Below are 19,128 nucleotides of genomic sequence, written 5' to 3'. Positions count from 1 at the left end.
AGGCGGTTGGTGCGGTGGGGAGGTGGCTGCACGTGCCGATGGGGGCGATGCGTCACTGATCCCTGAGGCGCGGTGGAGGGGTCGGCCTCCCTTCGGACGTGTAGTTGGCCCCCTTCTTTGTTAGTATTTTCTGCTGGTGGGAGCGGCCATGGGTGGGGGCGGGTGTTACGACGCTTACAGAGCAGGACTTGTGGGCACGTCTCCTAGTGAAATAATTAACTTGCAGAGCAGGGGTTATCGGGGTGGGGGCGGGGAGCGGGGAAGGGTTCGGCGAGGCGGAATGAAGGAGGGAAAAGGCGCACAGGACTCCCCGGCTCGGCTGCGGAAGGGCTCCAGTTGTCGGGACGCAGAGGGTGGGAACCAGAGAGGGTAGGCCTGTCTCTCAAGAGGTTGGGGGTCTTTTCCTCCCTTATTTAGGAGAAACGAGGATGAATATGACTCAAGTCCGGGTTCTGGTGGTTGCAGTAGTGGGTCTGGTGGTCGTTCTTCTTTACGCCTCCATCCACAAGATCGAGGAAGGACATCTGGCTGTGTACTACAGGTGAGCAGCTTGTGCGGTCAGTTCAGGTTCTAGAGCAGGTAGAAGGAAGACTCCCTGTAAGAGTGGCGTCTAGGAAGTTGTTCCCTCTGCAGCATCGGGGGACCCTCTCCATTCCTAGGGAGTGATTTTCGTCCCAGCTCTGGGAAGAGTATGGGGGCCCAGACACGCTTTTGCAGGGCGCCGTGCAGGTGTTGGACAATTTCAGTGCTATGTATGTTTTGTGCAGAGGTTGAATCTTTACAGTTACTCCTTGTAAACCCAATTATTTATAGAGAAAAAAATGAAGGAAGGAAGGCAGTGATCACTTCACCTGTAATTGAAGACATAGCTAAGTCATTGTTGTATTCCATACAACTGTAGAGGGTTTCAGTTTGAGCTTTATATGCTATTTTGAAACTCTGGTCCTGTTTGTGATGGTTCTTTAGATCCCCCTCCCCCCCCGCTTCGAAAGCACCTAGTGTTTGGTTTTGGCTTATAAGGCCAAAACGTGATGACCGTGATAGTTGTTATATCTCTGGACTTCGAGGCACATAAAAACAGTATTGATGGGCCACCCTCATTTCACCTTACCCCTTTTTTTCAGGTTAAGGAAAGGAATGGTATGGAATATGTGGCTCTCTAGTTGAACTCACATAGCTTTTCCTTCAACATGGTGCCACCAGTTCCTTTTGGCTTAGAGGACAGTCTGGAGAAATTGAAATAACAATGTGCTTGAAAGGGCTTCAACTTTTTGCTTGTTTCCATCATCCCCTAAAAGTGACATTTCTACTTTTAAATCCACCTGAATCTTAGAAACAGTTTTCCTCGTGAAGCTCTACTTTCAAATGCAATTTTAGCAAATGTCTTAGCAGATGGAGGTCTCGCATTAAAAATGACAGATTAGTTCATATTCCCATATTATTCCAGCATTGCCTAACTGGTAGTAAAACCAAGGAAAGAACTTTTCAAGGAATGGCTCTCAAAAAATTGGGGAGGGACCTCAGACAGTTCATTTTTTCTTAGTTATTTGTTAGGAATTCTTTGCCGACCTATTTATATTTTCAAATAGAAACGTAAGTTCTATGAAGTTACTCTTCAGTAAGTAAAATAGGACTTCTTTTAATACTTGCTCCCCAAATGCCTCTTTTTTTATCATTTCCAAAATGTGCTGTTATAGTTCTCACATTTCAGAATTTGGTGAACAAGTCCACGATGATATTCTATATTCTCTCAACTTATAGTCTTATTCCCTCATCCTTTTTGAATTTTTAAATAAATGTTATGCCCCCAGTATTTTAATTGCTTTATAGGTAACTTAAAAGAATCTTGAGCCTCAGAAATTTTCTCCTTCCTTGAAAGTTGGCATTATCTTCTTTTATATATTTTTATTTTTTATTTTTTAATTAATTTATTTTTTTTTTTTACTGTTGTTCAGTTACAGTTGTCCTGCCTTTTTCCCATTTGCTCTGCCTTGCCCCAGCATTATCTTCTTTTTTCAGTCTGGTGATTAAATGTTGTTATGTTTTGAACTGGCTCATGTTATTCACAAATAAAATACAGCAGCTAAGAGCCATTAGAATTTTTTTACAGGTATTTCTCAGACAGTTGAAGACCAATGAAAATTTTTTTGTATCAGGAGACCTAGAGATATGATTGGTCTAGCTTATGAAACAAGGTGTAACATCAGTTCAGTGTGACTTTTTTTGCCTTCTTAGCTGCTGCAGATAATTTAGGGATCAGCAGTTGTTCATAATGAGTAATTTGTATCAGCGAGGCTTTTATAGGTGAATAGCATGAGTAAGAATTAATACTTACTACAGCATTTTAGATATGAAAAGAGAATTTCTCCTCTTAATCTTGTCAAATTGAAACATCTCTTTGCAGGGGAGGAGCTTTACTAACTAGCCCCAGTGGACCAGGCTATCATATCATGTTGCCTTTCATTACTACGTTCAGATCTGTGCAGGTGAGTGATTTCTAGGGAAGTCCCTACACTGGATAGACAGGTGTGACAGGATCAGTTGCCACATTTGTGGGTGGGGATAGATTCCCTTATTGTTTAAAGCAAAGGTGATATTTACTTAAATGCAGTAGTTAAAAGTACAGAGTACAGGTTACAATTTTGAACCACCTCACTCTTGAAGTATATTAGAAGTAAGAGCTGCTTAGGCAGCTTGGAAGGACTGACTTCTCACATCTGTATAGTGCTATGCAGCAAGCTTTCTGCTGTCAAAATAAAAGCAGGACTTCACAACACAACTAGAAATACAAACCAGTGATTACTTGGTTTAGAATAGTGATTGGTTTCTGTAGAGGTAAAGCTCCTGGACTACGGTTAACGTGGAGGATCTGAATTTTTATATATGGCTTTTCTGCCTCACATTTTTGCGTGGGACATTAAGCATAATTTGATGTGGACCCTTAGAGAATGTTCTATTTTGATAGCATTCCAGAGTTTTTAAAGTAGCATCTGATCATTTAGAACAATGTTCTTGGCCATAATTATACTTAGTAACTGTGTTTTGACATAACAAGATGACAAAATAGGATTAGATTGTGACTCTTTTTGTAAACTTGGTGTGATCATAAATCTCTGGATTCAGAAGTTTGTCTTCAAACTGCTAGTTTTCCAGGACTGAGGAAGATTTAATGTATTTAATCCTATAATTTAAGTCTAGGCTTCTTGCTAAGTGAGAGTTTCATTATGAATACTTAAGTCCTAGGTTTCCTTCCAATTTGTGTTTAGATGGTTTAGGGCAAGAATTTGTATCTTTTGAAGTGAAGTGTGTTCTCCTTTTAGTCAGACTGATTTCCATATTGTTTTTCCATATTTATTCACTCTTGCCTTGGTTTGTGCTGTCACCTCTCTCTCCCCATCTCTCCCTTCATTTCCTCTGTTCTGTCTAAATCTTTCCAGGCTTCTTAAGGCTCATTGCAAATCCCTCTTCTAAGCTATGCCTCAGAAGTCTGTATTATAAATTTTGGCCCTTGGTCTTATTTCTTTTAATAATGTTGTCCTGTATTGTTCTCTAAGTTTTTTGTGTGTACTTTCTTTCCAGAAAATCTCCAAGCTTCTTGAAGGTAGAGATCGTAACCCATTTATATCTCTGACCTTTCTACTTGTGAAAGTTGTTAAATTGAACTGATTTCTCAGGAAGCAGTATGATGTAGTGAACATGGGCCCAGGAACCTGGAGACTTAGGTTGTGGTTCTGACACCAGTTAATTATATGACTTCGCAAAAAAATCACTTCACTGCTGTAGACTTTCAGTATTCTTCCGAAAAAGAAGGAGTTTTAATTACTTGACCTCACCAACAGCCCAAACAGTTTATAATGATGTTATCAATGGCACCATCAGACCCTGAGAGATTAGGGACTTTTTTAGATTTGTTCAGTGCCAGGAGAATCTATCTCTGCTTACTTAGAGCTTAGTATGTTAAGTCATACTGATGCAGAGATATATAGAAGAGATATAGATAATAAACATTAAATAGGTTTTAGAGTTTAATTGCAGATATAACAAATATAATATATAATGTATATATATGTATTTTGTAATAAACTATAATACAAGAAATGGAAATGAAAGTAGTAAAGAGATTTCAGTGTAAATAAATATACTTTGTATTTACAAAAAAATTGAATGGAGCCAGTGTGACTAAGTAGGACTATTCTTTTTTTAATGTGTGAAACAGTAACATTCTAGGAAAGAATTAATTAATAAAACTCTTTTAAGAAATTGTTCTAATATGAATGAAACATAAAAAATTTATTTTTATGAATTTTTAGTACATATTAGAAGGCATAGCTTTCTGTGTTGTTGTAGACTATGGAAATTGAATTTTGTTAATGTTTTGAAGGACCTATAATAAAATAAACTCACCTCTTGAGCAACTTCTCACTCTACATAGAACCTGTCACTATGTTCACCATTACCCTAATCTCTCACCCCTAGTGTTAGATTCTGTTCTTTTCCTCCCTGGAATTTTATATGCAACCAGTTATTAAATCATTTCTCTATTATATCTCCTGAATTGACAGCTTTTAATTTCCATGCACTTTACTAAATAAGTCTAAATAAATTAATACTTTAGCTTCCCAGCTTCTTTTCTTGCCTCTAAGTATGGTGGATACTGAGAAGTACACCACATATGAGCAGAGGAATTAAGGAAAAAACATTTTTGAAAGGTTAATTTTGTGGCTGTATATAAGATAGACTGGGGAGAGCCCAAGTCCCACCCCTTCCTCCCTCTCCCCTCCCTACCAACACAGAAGGCCCTCTACATAATACCATGTTGTGTGCTCAGAATTTCAACTTTCATCTATGTTGCCCCTTCTGCCATAGACAAGGCAGTCTGCTTCCTGTCACTTGTACATACAGTTTATCCTCAACTTTGTGTATTTGAATAGGATGTTTATTGAACTTAAGATGTTCCTCTGCCTCATCTGTTTTTATTTCTTCTGCTCCAGACCTGGCTTATAAATACTTCACTTCTGAGAGCTTTTCAACCTATCATTTTACTCTCTGTCACTTAATACCTAACAATTCACTTTACCCTGTGTTCTTTTGTACCTGTTACAGATTGGTTTGTAAGGATTTTATCTCCTGTGTTGGATAGTGAACTCTTTAGAAACAGGGACTACGCTTCCTTTTTCCTTTGTATTCCATAAAGTAATATGTTGCTATGTGCAGTGTGTCTAGATATATTTATTAGGTATTCAGGTGTCAGAAGCCTTAGAATGCAATAGAGAATCATTCTGGATCCAAACAAAGGGGTAAGGTAATGAAGTACCAAGTTGTTGGTTTGCTACAAGGAAGCAATGCTGTGGTGGCACTTCTGTTAAAAAGGAAATTGAACAGACCATTTGAGACATCACTAGGGCCTGAACTAAAATACTGACTATAACTTTTGAGGAAAGGATGTCTGTTCAGTTCAAGGGTACCTTTGAGTTGTAGGCTACTTGTATATGCATTTAATACTTATTTTTTACCTTACTGTAAGCGGTAATATTAGCAATGGAATAAAAATTCAGAGCACAAATCTTTGTAGTAGTACCCTTGTAAAGTAAACCATGTAGTTCGTAATCCAAGGCCATTTCCAAGCAAATAAGGGACTTTGAGAGGTTGAACATTGAAACTTCCATATTGAACACTGAAACTTTGTTAGTGCCTCCTGAGTCAAGCATTAGCTATGAACTATTTTGTCTCAAAGCTTTCATGTCTACTAGGATAAAAGAAATTAACTTTGATAGCAGATCTTTGGGTGCTAAAATTGTAATGGAGTGCTCTTGTGCTTACCTCTGAGCAGTTCTCCAGAGGTTTTCCTCTGGGACCAGTGGTTCTGTGATGCTATGTGTCCTGAGTATTAACGAGATATTTTTCCTCCACAGACAACACTACAAACCGATGAAGTTAAAAATGTGCCTTGTGGAACAAGGTAAGCTTCCCCAGCACTTACCATCCTCCCTTTAGTTCAGATGGAGTTTCTGTTATAAGCTCTGATCACGTAAACATCTTTCAAATAAGCATGAAAATACTGGGTAGGCCAAAAGTTCCATTTAGTTTTTTCTATATAATAAAAGACACATTTTTCATTTTTACCAATAATTTTATTGATTTGGATATTTTTAGTATGTCAGATATATCCTACTCTTAGCTTCTAGTGGGTAGAGGCCAGGGGTGCAGCTGAATATCTTCCAATGCATAAGACACCCCCACAGCAAAGAATTATTTGGCCAAATAATTATTTGTCAGTAATACCAAGAAACTTTGCAAACCACTTTTGACATGTTCGATCAGTCACAGCACCTTCTCAGCACACTGCACGAAGCTTTTTTTGCATTTATATCTTTCATGAAATAATAAAGCATGATACGCCGAAAATGTTGCATTATCTTCCTCCATCTTCAATATTAAAATGGTTGCACAAAAGTTACCAGTTTTGATAAGTTTTTTGTTAAATGCTGATGCGACAGCTGTCCCAATAAAATCTAATGAAATTTTTTCAAATGGAAGTTGAAGATAACAAGGCACTGCTAGAGCCATCGTATAGAAAAAAACATAACGGACTTTTTGGCCAACCCAATAATTCAAGGAGATTTCCATTCTGAGCATTATTTGAGGAAAGCTCTATCTCCAAATAGAGGCTTTACATTTTAGGAGCCATTAAGATGTTATTGAAAAGAATCAGCAGACCTAACTTTGTATATCAGCACTGCCACATCTGCTTTGAGTTTTTTAAACAGGACTTTATTTTTTAGAGCACTTTTAGATTTCTAGCTAAATTGAGCAGAAAGTACAGAGTTCCCATACATTTTTTGCTGCCACACATGCGTTTATTGACTTTGTTAAGCTTAGTTTCCTCATTTGTCAAAAGTAGATAATAAAACCTATCTTGCAGAGTTATTCTAAGGAATAGAATTAGTGTATATAAAGTGCCTAACCCAGCACTTGATCCAGAGTAAGTGCTCAATAACAGATAGTTTAAAATGAAATCATCTCACCTGTCATTTGTAGTATTAAAAGCCATCTAATTTAGAGCTTCTGATTCAGTAGGTTTGGAATGAGACCTGTGAATTTGCATTTCTAGGGGAAATTCCCAGGTGATGCTAATGCTACTGATCTTAGGACCTTAACTTTGAAAATCGCTGTCCTGAAGAGTTTTAAGGAAAGAAAGGCAAGCAAAGCCCAAATTATTTCTAGAATATTATCAGTATCCTGAATTGTATCAAAACAAGAATGTAAAATGGAAGCTAGTTTTTAAATGCTCTGTTAAATGACTAAAATATCTATTACCAGCCTATATAAAAGAGACTTTGACATCTCTTCCATCCCATGGAAGGACAGAAATGCTTTTTAAAAGGGAGCAAATTTCCTGTGTTCAAAGTTAACATATAGGGTAAGTTCTCCCTAAGTGTATCTGTAACTCTCTTTTATGGATTCCCTTTAGAGGAGACCCAAAATCGGCCGCTGGTGAGATTTTGGGTAGATCTTATATTCATCTTCTTTTCAGTGTTTTTCAGATTTTTTTTTTTAAGTGAGCATGTATTACTCTTTCTTTATCAGGGAAAAAAATGTCATTGTAATGTCATAAGTTGGTAGAAATGCTTAGCTTGTTTAGTTTCAAAACCTCTAACGTCACATATCTTAAGCCGAAGTTCACATGCCCTTCAGGGTAGGCCAGGAAGTATAGGAAGCCACTAATTAATAAGACCTATCTTTATAGGGTGTCAGTTTGTTTTCAGGGGGAAATTTTTTTTAAATTATTGATTATGCTATTGCGGTTGTCCCAATTTTTCCCCCTTTGCCCCTCTTCATCCTGCACCTCCCACTCCCTCAGGCCATCTGACACCATTGTTCATGTCCATGGGTCAAGCATGTAAGTTCTTTGGCTACTCTATTTCCTATACTGTACTTTACATCCCCATGGCTATTCTGTAAGTACCTATTTTGTACTTTTTAATCCCCTCTTCTCTTTACCCATTCCTCCAGGCCCCCTTACCATCTGGCAACCATTAAAATGTTCTCTGTATTCATGATTCTGTCTCTGTTCTTCTTGGTTGCTTAGTTTGTTTTTTAGGTTAATTTGTTGATAGATACATATTCATTGCCATTTTATCATTCATAGTGTTGATCATCTTCTTTTCTTAAATAAGTCCCTTAAACATTTCATATAATAATGGTTTGGTGATGATGAACTCTTTGTTTTTTCTTGTCTGGGAAGCTCTTTATGTGCCCTTTGATTCTAAATGAAAGCTTTGCTGGGTAGAGCAATCTTGGCTGTAGGTCCCTGCTTTTCATGATTTTGAATATTTCTTGCCAGTCCCTTCTAGCCTACAAAGTTTCTTTTGAGAAATCAGCTGACAGTCTTCTGGGAACTCCCCTGTAGGTAACTAACTGCTTTTCTCTTGCTGCTTTTAAGGTTCTCTCTTTAACATTTGGCATTTTAATTATGAACTGTCTTGGAGTGGGCCTTTTTGTACCTGGCTTTTTTGGTACTCTCTGTGGTTCCTGGACTTGCATGTCTATTTCCTTCACCAAATTAGGGAAGTTTTCTTTTGTTATTTTTTTCTAGTGGATTTCCAATTTCCTGCTCTTTCTCTTCTCCTTCTGGCACCCCTGTGAAGTGAATGTTGGAGTGCTTGAAGTTGTCCCACAGGCTGCTTACACTATGCTCATTTTGGGGGGTTCTTTTTTCTTCTTGCTGTTCTGATTAGTAGTTTTTTTCCTTCCCTATGTTCCAAATCATTGATCTGTTTCTTGGCTTCATCCACTCCATTGTTGTTTCCCTGCAAATTGTTTTTTATTTCAATTAATGTATCCTTTATTTCTGACTAGATCTTTCTCACATTGCTGAGATCCTCAGTAGGTTCCTTGATCACCCTTATAACCAGTGTTTTGAACTCTGCATATGTTCGATTTTGCTTATCTCCATTTTGTTTAGTTCTTTTTCTGGAGTTTTGATCTATTCTTTCATTTGGGCCATGTTTCACACTCTTCTCATTTTGGCAGCCTCCCTGTGCTTGTTTCTCTGTATTAGGTAGAGCTGCTTTGACTCTATGTCCTGGTAGTGTGGCCTGATGTAGTTAGGTGTCCTGTAGGGTCCAGTGGCACAACCTCCCCTATCACCCAAGCTGCGCCCTTTGTGTAGGCTGAGTATATGCTGCTCTTGTAGTTGAGCCTTGGTTGCTGTTGGCAGATCAATAGGAGGGGTTTACCCAGGCCATTCAGCTGCAAGGCCTGGCTGTGACCACCTAGCACCAACCTCCGCCCTCTGTGCAGGATCAGTTGTGCAGGGACAGTGTGGTGGTGCTCCACTGTGGTCTGTAGCTGTCCACTGGGTGTGCTGGTCCTGGGCTTTTCTGGGTGGTACAGGCCAAGGTCAGCCCTCACCTGTGTTTTGCTCAGGGCCACCCTGCCTGAGTTATAAAGCAGTCTGGGATGACTGCTACTTGTGCTAGACTGAGAATCTAGACTGGCTACTGCTAGTGCTGGACCTGGAGCTCATTGAGGCCACCTGTTGCTTGTTTGAGAGGACTTAGGAAGTTATGAAGCATGAGCCAAGATCAGACATTCATATGGAAAAGCAGTTTGGGTGAATGCATAAATTACATGGAGTGGAGTCCCTGGGGATCTCCAAGGCAGGTCAGGCAGTGTTAGGTTTATGGAGTCTCAGAGAGAGCACCAGCTTGCCAGCTCTGTGGGGGGAGGGTGTAAAAACGGGACAATGGCCTCTGCTCGCCTTGCTGCCAGACACTTTTTCTCCCTCTATAACCACTGGTGCCTTTAAAGCTGCTGTACCCCTGTGCTGGAGCTCAGAGGGAGTGAGTCCAAGTAGGTGATTCCATGTGTGAGTTCTTTAAGAGGAACTGCTTGGGGCTCCAGCAGTTTTCTACCCACTCAATCCCTGCTGGTTTTTGCAGCCAGAAGTTGTAGGGACTTAATCTTCCTGGCACTGGAACCCTGGGTTGGGGTCCTGGTGTGGAGTTGGGACTCCTCACTCTCAAGATATCCCTCCTGAATTTTTATGCACCACATGTGGGTGAGGGACCGGCCTATTATGCATCTGCACCCCTCCTACCAGTCTGGGTGGTTTCTTCCATTCGGTAGTTGTCAGACTTCCATTCAACTCGATGTCTGATGGTTCAGAGTGATCGTTTTATATTTTAGTTGTAATTTTGATGTGGTTGTGTGAAGAGGCAAGCCATGTCTGCCTATGCCTCTATCTTGACTGGAAGTCCAGAAAAATTGTTTTCATGCTAGAATAAATACAGATAAAACACAGATAAAGACTATTGATGAATTATTAAGATAAGACGGGAAATTAAAAGAATTTTAGACTGTGGCTTGCCTCTATACCTCCTGAGGAACCATTTTCTTGGTTTTCTGAAGGAACACTTTGTGAAGAACACTGCTTTCTCTGTTGGCTTCAATTAATATGGGCAAAATGCTAAGTAGCTTTAGGTTATAGGTTGAGTCTTCATGTGAGCTGATTTGATCACAGCAGTAAAGAGGTGAACCTTTGTTATGAGAGGAACTAGGTGAGTATGTGTGTAGTTACTTGAATTGTGATTAGTGGAGTCATTTTAATTCGTATATGCCTTTAGATTTTCCTTCTAAATTTGATCATGTGATAATATGTTTAATGATCTGGGATTATAATAGATTTGTATTTGGCTTACACTTTTTCCTCTTTTTTTTTTTTTTTAGTGGTGGGGTCATGATCTATATTGACCGAATAGAAGTGGTTAATATGTTGGCTCCTTATGCAGGTATAGTACCAATCTTCTGTTGTTTTTACAGTTATAATCAGAGTACTTATAACTGAGAGATTCCCCAAGGAATAAAAAGGTACTTTTAAAGTTTTATGACCTCATTTATTTCTGATATGTCTAAAAAAAAAAATCATTGGAATATTTTCCATTTCTAGGGAATGATGGTAGAAGTAGGTCACAGGTCCTGGCCAGAGTTGACTTTGTGTAACTATATGGGTTACTGTTTGTTATTAAAAGAGCAACACCGTCTAGAATTTCTTGAAAGTAGATTTTATCCAGTCAGGATGAGAGAGAATTTCCATGCATGCTAAAAATCTGTAACCGATCAGTTCCTGGGCCATATTTGTTTGTGACCATAGAAAAATCTTTTCTGGTGTAGATTTACTATAGCTTGCAAAGCAGTCTGAAAGTCCTCAGTGCGGGGAAAACATTTTCTTGGTAAAAGATGAAAACCCACAGAGACAGAGTGGGTACTGTTAGAAAACTTAATTAGTTCTAAAGAAAATCTGCCTTCTTGTTATTTGTTTGATTCCTCCCCCCATTTTTCCTGTGGCAAAATACACATAACATAAATCATCTTAGCCATTTGTTAAATGTGCAGTTCAGTGGTATTTAAATATTCACACTGTTAGCAACTGTCACCAACTCCACCTTCATAACTCTTCATCTTGCAAAACTGAAACCCTATACCCACTGAACAATAACTCCCCATTTCCCCTTCTCTCCAGCCACTGGCAACTATCATTCTGCTTTCTGTCTCTGGTTCTAACTGCTCTAAGTCCCTCGTATAAGTGGAATCATATAGTATTTGTCTTTTTGTGACTGGCTTATTTCATTTAGCGTAATGTTCTCGAGGTTCATCCATGTTGTAGCGTATGTCAGAAAGTCCTTCGTGTTTAAGGCTGAATAATATATTCCATTGTCTGTATATACCACATTTTGTTTATCCATTCATCCATCAGTGGACACTTGGAATGCCTCCACATTTTAGCTCTTGTGAATAATGCCACTATGAACATGGGTGTATGTGGACCTCTTCAAGACCCTGTGTTTACCATTTTATCTTTATCCTTATTAGAATTGGCATGCCTAGCAAGGGTGTCCAGCCTTCTGGTGTCCCTGGGCCACACTGGAAGAATTGTTGGGCCACAGATTAAGTATACAAACACTAACGAAAACTGATGAGCAAAAAAAAAAAATGTTTTAAGTAAATTTATGATTTTGTGTTGGGCCACATTCATAGCCATTCTGGGCCACACAGGGGCCACGAGTTGGACACCCCTGCAGCTTAAGGAGTTTTTATTTTACTTAAGATGTGATACCAAATATATATTGGAACGTAAGGTCATGCTAAATTTCACATCACAGGAACAGACACACATAGCAAAAGGATTTCAGAGCAGAGAGCAAGCTCTGTTACAGCCAAGTGGATTTGAATTATATTTTTCAGTGATTATTTCCTTTGTCTTTCTTCATCCACTTCCCATGGTAACAAATCGGTGGAATGGATTATGATTGGAAAAATAGAAAAAGGGAAGATAGCATTCTGTAGCCAGAGATAAAGAAGAAACTACTGATCACCAATTTATTTGGAAATGACCAAGCAAATGAATTAGCAAGTATTTATTGATGTCCCATCTATCAAAGGAAGGCCAGTGGAGAAAATCCTTGGGTCTGAAGGGAGAAAGCAGCATGTTGTTGTTTTTTGACTTTTTACTTTTCAATTACACCTAATATGCAATATTAGTTCCAGGTTTACAACCCAGTGATCAGACAGGTATATAAGTTACAAAATGATCACCTTAATAAATCTACTGCCCATTGATACCATACACATTATTGTTATTTCAGTATTATTGACTACATTCCCTGCCCTGTACTTTATACCCCACTATCTGTAACTGCCAAGTTGTACTTCTGAATCCCTTCACCTTTTTTCAACCATCCTCCTAACCTCCACATTTGAATAGGTAAAGCACAGGGTCTGGTATGGTCTAGCATGTGCCCTTAGGCACACTTCTGAAATTGGGTGTTTCTCAGTTTCCTCATTTAGATTTTTTGGTGAGAATTAAATGCTGATGTGTGTAAATTGCCTGACATAAAGCCTGGCCCAAAAAATGTTAGCTTCTTTCCCTTTTAGCCTGGTGTCTTTTTTAACAGCCTTTAAAAACTGCCTTTTTGAAAATGGTCTTTTGCAACCACTTCCTTCCTTTATTCCCACTGATCCTCAATTAGTTCAGGACCTTTTTACCTCTTAGCTAAACTTTTGCTTTGCAGTACAGTGGAACCTCCGTTCTCGAACTTAATTCATTCCAGAAGGTGATTCAGAAGCCATTTGTTTGAAAACCAAATCTCCTTTGTTTGTCACCTGGGAGACGCGTGACTGATCATACAGATACCAGCATGAAAGGGTTGTCAGGTCGAGAACCGAAGTTTTGTCCGACAACAGAGACATTTTTTCTGTGAACAACTTGGTCAAGATCTGAATTGTTTAAGGTGTGAGACGTTCAAGAACCGAGGTTTGACTGTAATTGCTTTACACATTCCTGTTTCTGGTCTTTGTGCCTCACATCTCATCTCCTACTTCTGCCAAAGTACAAACCTGATTATGTCATGCCCTTGCTTGAAAACTTAGTTCCTTACTACCTACAAGATATGTGTACTCTTCCTAGCATGGAATTCAGAGTTTGCCTATTAGAATTACAAGTGCAATATCTGAAAAATTGAGCACAAAGAACATACTGAGGTTTTTTTAATGTGTTTCATGTTTTCGCTGCTTTGTTGGCACTTTTCTGCATGTATATTATATCAGCATAACATTTACCTTGGCTGAATTAGAAAATACATAGGTAAACGTGGATTGTACCTCTCCTTCAGTGTTTGATATCGTGAGGAACTACACTGCAGATTATGACAAGACCTTAATCTTCAATAAAATTCATCATGAACTGAACCAGTTTTGCAGCGCCCACACACTTCAAGAAGTTTATATTGAATTGTTCGGTCAGTGTCCTACTTGTTTTAAATATGTAAATAACCAATTGGAAATCTTGTTCAACTCATTTATGGATGCTATAATACATTAGTAAGCATTATGCTATTAGAACATTTTTATCGAATTTTTAATAGCGCAATTGTCTTTAAAATATTCTTTATCTTAAGCTTAAATTTCTTATGATTAAATCAAGTAGTTATTCAGACAAGATATTTTAAGAATGATAACCATTTTCTGAAATGCATGATATGTAACTTAGTGGAGATTGGAAAGAGATCATTACTTACAGACTATATTGTTTTTACCATGATAACTTACTAAAAATTAGCTTTGTTGCTATTTTAATAGATAATTTGGGGAAATTTAGAAGTCTGTGTCTTGGAGTTTCCCAAGACCCACCTCCATGTTTGATGATTTGCTAAGAGGACTCACAGGACTCCATGTATAGTTGTACTCACAGCTGAGCTGTATTACAGCAAAAGGATGCAACGCAAAATCAGCAAAAGGAAAAGGCACATGGGTGAGGTCTGAAGGAAACCAGGCACAAGCTTTCAGGAGTATTCCCCAGTAGAGTCAAGCAGGAGACACTTAATTAGTTCAGCATTGAATTGTGACAACATCGTCTACTACTTAGGGAAGCTCATTACACTCACTGCCTAGGATTTTCACTGGGGGCCAGTCCATGTAGGCACCCTCTGCCTGGTACATAAAAAAATTCCAGACTCCCAGAAGGCAAGCAGGCATTTGGCATAAACCATATGGTTTGTATAGACAGTGTAGGCACAGTCAGTTGTTATTATCAGTTCTGGGGTTTGTGGGAACCCTCTCAGTATCCAAATTCCCAGGTGACAAGCCAAGGGTTAACTTGCAAACAGGCCTTTCTAAGGATGGCCGCTTCAGGCTTCCTGTGTTTACTCTTTTTCTGCACAATTTACTTCTCATTTGTAATAGTGAAAGCTCTGACCTGGGATTAGGTTGTTGCTGTTGGCTGCTCACTTCTTCCTGGAATTCTTAGTGAATTTCTTAGAGGCAGGCATAGGGATGGTTAATCAGTTTAGAAATCTACGGTTGATTCCTCATTGATGATTGACAACTATCGAGATGGTGTATGAGAAAACTTAGCTGTCCTGATTTGTCATGTCACCCGTCTTTTTAATAATGGTGCAAGTATTGTTGAGGTGGATCGAAAAATTAATGAATTATAAGGCCAAGTAAAGTGACATTTTTATTGTTCATTCTTGTGTGCTTTGAAGACTTTCCTGTGAGCTTCCCTCCCCGCATCCTCTCTATTTTTAAGTCCAAAATAATAAGCAGAGGTCCATGGAAATGAAATTTAGTTATTTAGGGGTTTGGGGGTAAAGACTGACTGAAGATAGGAGTTTTTGTTTTGTTTTTAAATGAGAATCATGACACATGAAATAATAATACTGAATTGGTATTAGAGACTTCGATTCTCCGTTTATTGGATCAACTTAATTTCTTTGATAATTCCTCATACTTTCTCCCACACAACAGGGAAACTAAATAGGTATATATAACATACGTATATTTGTTTTCATATATATGTGAAGCTCTATAAAAGAATAGTACCATAGAAATTTTAGGTCTGACAACAACTGGTTTTGTTTCAGTATTAATACAGTGTAAAAAGTTTTTTCAAGTGTCCTGAAAGCTGTTGTTTTGGCTTCAAAAACAGATCAAATAGATGAAAACCTGAAGCAAGCTCTGCAGAAAGACTTAAACATCATGGCACCCGGCCTCACTATACAGGTAAGCCTTTTTCCTAGAGAATTTCTCTGGGAATTTTGAGAGCTTTGAGTTTAATTGCCCTTTCACCAGATATTTTATTCAACAGCTATTTAATTGAAGTGCTATGGTGATTTATAGAATACCTTTCTCAGTTTGACTTTTAAGTCTCTGCCAAAATAAAATACACTTATAGCTTATCATGAACTCTTACAGGGAACAGATAAGCTTTTATTTCCTCTCATAAGGAAATAAAATCCACATACTGTTATGTATAAGGCATTACTAAGATACAGTAATGGTTATATATCAGTATAAGAGTATTCCTTGCCCTCAGTAAGATTATGGAAAAGGATTTCAAGTATAAGATTTGAACAATAATTCAAGACAAAAGAAATGTCCTGAAGTATTAATTGACAAATTGGATGATTATTACTATAAGAGATTAGAATTAGAGAACATTTCAAGAGAATCAGTCTAGAACAACTATGATTGATTTGGGATTTTAGGTAGGTCTGGAATTAATAGGATTTATATGGAGGCAAGGAGTACAGAATGTATTTGAAGTGGATGGGGTGGCCTGAGTAAAAGCAAGATAGCAAACAATGGTGGTGGTGGGGGCGGTAGCATCGGGAGATAGAATGGTGAGAGATGCCTGCATTTTGGGGTCAATATTTTTTTCAAATTGGATTGAAATCCATTAGTGGATTCTAAAATCAGTTTTAGTGGGTCATGACAAGCATTTTAAATAAAATGGAATTGAATAGGAAGTTAGTACATGCCATGTAGTAAGTTTAAGTATCATTCTGTGAAATTTTTGTTTTATGTTAACACGTGGGTAGGTGTTTATATTGGATGTCACTGTAAAATCTGTTTCTTCCTGTGGTTATGGTAAGTAACATTTGAAAGCCATGGCTTCTCCAGTGTTATTTCTCAGTTTCCCATGGTGGTGAACATTACTGCAGCTAAAGATAAAGCTCTTTGGTGTCACATGTCTCAGCTGTCACATTGCTACTGAAAGTGTGCCTTCACTGTAAGTGATTTATGTTATTTCATAAACAAGACTGGAAAGAAAAGACTAGGGTTTTTCCTGTCATCATTCATATTGTGCCATTATCTCTGATAGGTGCCTTAGGGGGAGCCACCAAAGTTGAGGGGCCATTTGAAATATGTTCAGAACAAACTTTGTGAAATTCTCTTGGTTGTACATTCAGTTGTGGACGGCGTAGCTTTTCAAGTTTAAAGATAATAAATGTTAATGTCATAGATTCTTGGATTCTGCCAGGTTGGAGCTGTAGCTCATTTTTTTAACAGCTGCCAAGAATCCCTTGCCTTTTATGTAACCTTTTGCCTATCGTTTCCTTTTTTTTTTTTTGCTGTTAGTAAGCAGTAATATAGTTAACATTCCTGACATATCTCCTTGTATGTACAAATTATCTTTCTAAGTGGCTGTACAAATTTACATTCTTACCAGCGGTATGTGTGAATACTTATTTCTCTACAACCTCACCAATATTTGAAGCAATCAGACATGTTAATTTTTGCTAAATGGATAGGTATGACTTTCTCTCTCTCTTTGATTTGCATTTTCTTAATTATTAATGAGGTTGAGCCTTTTTTACTTGCCCCTTTCCATTACTTGTTCATATTCCTTGCCCATTTATCTGTTGGATTTTTTTCTTACTAATTTTTAATACTTTGTATATTATGGGTTTTTTACATACATGTTATAAAAAATTAGATACTAGGAAGAAGATGAATAACAGTGAAGTTAAACAGTAATCTTAACATGTTTGTTTATAAATAATGTTACAATGTTAAACTAAAGTGGAATCATGCCATAGACTCTTTTTTCATTAACAGTATGTGAGCATATAAGCATCTTTTCAAGCAAAAATATAGATTTGCTGCATTATCACTTTTAATGGTTTTATTTAATCTCTATGGCTTCCAATTTTTATGATTATATACATGTTGCAATGAGCAAGCTTATTATAAACACATCTTTTAAAATCCTTCCCTTAGGATAAATTCTTAAATGTAGGGTTGATAGGTCAAAATGTGTCCCCATTTGGGGGCTTTTTGATACATATTGCCAAATTGCCTTTCAGAAAAACTTCAGCAGCTTATACTCTTCCATCAGTAGTGTTGGTGAGGTGGTTTCCTGCACATTTGATTGTGTGATTGGACCCAAATAATTAGGTGATACATGCCTGCTTTCTTAATCATTTTGGAGAAAATTAATCTGGTTTTGTATTAATTACTGAGGTTGAATACCTAGGCTATTTACTGGCCATTTGTATTTCATTTGTGAATTATTATGTTTGCTCATTTTTTACTTTTTGACCTGTTTTTGTTCCTTGATTTAAATAAGCTATTTTTAGTTAATTTTCTCAGTTCTTTTAAATGCATAGGAAACTTTTCTTTATATAATAATTTTAGTATTTTTTTCCTTATGGTGTTTTGGTCTGCTGGCATGCTTTCAGAAACTTTCACTACTTTTAAAATACAGAAATTATATTTTTCATTACTTTTACAGTTGTATTTTTAGCTTTAAATCATGAATTTGTCTGTAACCCATTTTAATGTCAATTGTGAGGTAGAGCTCCAATCACCCCATCGCTGATTGGTTACCACGGATTTGGTAACAACAGTAATTCTGAGTAATTTATGCTTCAGTCTCCCCTGTGTTTGAAAAATGCCTTTGTATTGTAATGCTAAATTCCATTATATAATTGGTTTTTCAGGATTTTGTTCAGTTAATCTTTCTTTTTTCTATCCTTTGATTAGTTTTTGAGCGCTTGGTCTTTTCCTATCAAATCTACTTACCTCCTGTTCTTTTCCTTCTTGTTAGTAAATGACACCTTCTTCCCCTAAAACCAATCTAGATGTGGGGTAGGCATTTTTGACCCTCTTATCCTAACACCTGATTGGTCCCCACCTCCGACCACAGAAATTGATTTAACACTGTTCACAGCTCCATCTTCACTGCCCCCTCCTTAAGCGAAGCCACAGTCTCTTGGACTCCTACACTAATCTATTCTATTTCCACACTTTCACTTTTACTCTTGTCCATGTCATTTTTTGCATAGCAGCAAGAAGGATCTTTGAAAGTTAGTTATTTATATTTGTTTATATAAAAAGTTATTTGGTGAGAAAAATGTCACTTTATAATATATTTTTAAACTGATCAAAATCTTCATAGTTTTGCTTTAGTCTTGTTATACTTTCTTATGATAGTTAGAATGCATTTCTAGAACTTTTTTTAAACCTTCCTATTTTTAGCACTTTTACTATATGATTATGATAATACAATGTTTCATTCACCTTTAAAATCCAGTAAGTTACGTTATCTTTTAAAACTAATGGTTGTTGATATTTCAGCCAGATGAATTTTCATTATTGATATTTTTAAGTTGTATCAGGTACCTCAACTAGTATGTAAGTTTGAAAATTGAGAACGTAATTGGCTTTACTTAATCACATCATTTTTGTTTCTTTTAGAATTTCTTGACCTAGATGAGAAACTCCTATCCCAAATTAAAGAGTTTCAATGCTGTTAAATATGTAGTCTTTTTTTTAAGCACTAAG

General features: G+C 37.4%; 1 protein-coding gene across 2 annotated transcripts in view; it reads left to right on the top strand.

The window, feature by feature from the left end:
* Positions 1–19,128, top strand: part of ERLIN1 (ER lipid raft associated 1) — a 36,576-nt gene continuing 17,448 nt past the window's right edge. The window contains exons 1-7 of one of the 2 annotated variants that reach the window (XM_054581352.1): positions 1–119; positions 418–541; positions 2,405–2,486; positions 5,913–5,959; positions 10,732–10,793; positions 13,674–13,799; positions 15,488–15,561. In XM_054581352.1, coding sequence (XP_054437327.1) covers positions 429–541; positions 2,405–2,486; positions 5,913–5,959; positions 10,732–10,793; positions 13,674–13,799; positions 15,488–15,561 — 504 coding nt within the window. In that variant the 5' untranslated portion in view covers positions 1–119; positions 418–428. Of the gene's footprint in view, positions 120–284; positions 542–2,404; positions 2,487–5,912; positions 5,960–10,731; positions 10,794–13,673; positions 13,800–15,487; positions 15,562–19,128 lie in introns of those variants that run through there. The other variant, XM_054581353.1, reaches the window with a different exon arrangement.

The sequence above is a fragment of the Pteronotus mesoamericanus genome, unplaced genomic scaffold, assembly GCF_021234165.1.
Source record: "Pteronotus mesoamericanus isolate MK-2021 breed Mesoamerican mustached bat unplaced genomic scaffold, CSHL_Meso_final contig_657, whole genome shotgun sequence".
NCBI classification, from domain to species: domain Eukaryota; kingdom Metazoa; phylum Chordata; class Mammalia; order Chiroptera; family Mormoopidae; genus Pteronotus; species Pteronotus mesoamericanus.
This window is presented reverse-complemented; position numbering and strand designations above follow the sequence as displayed.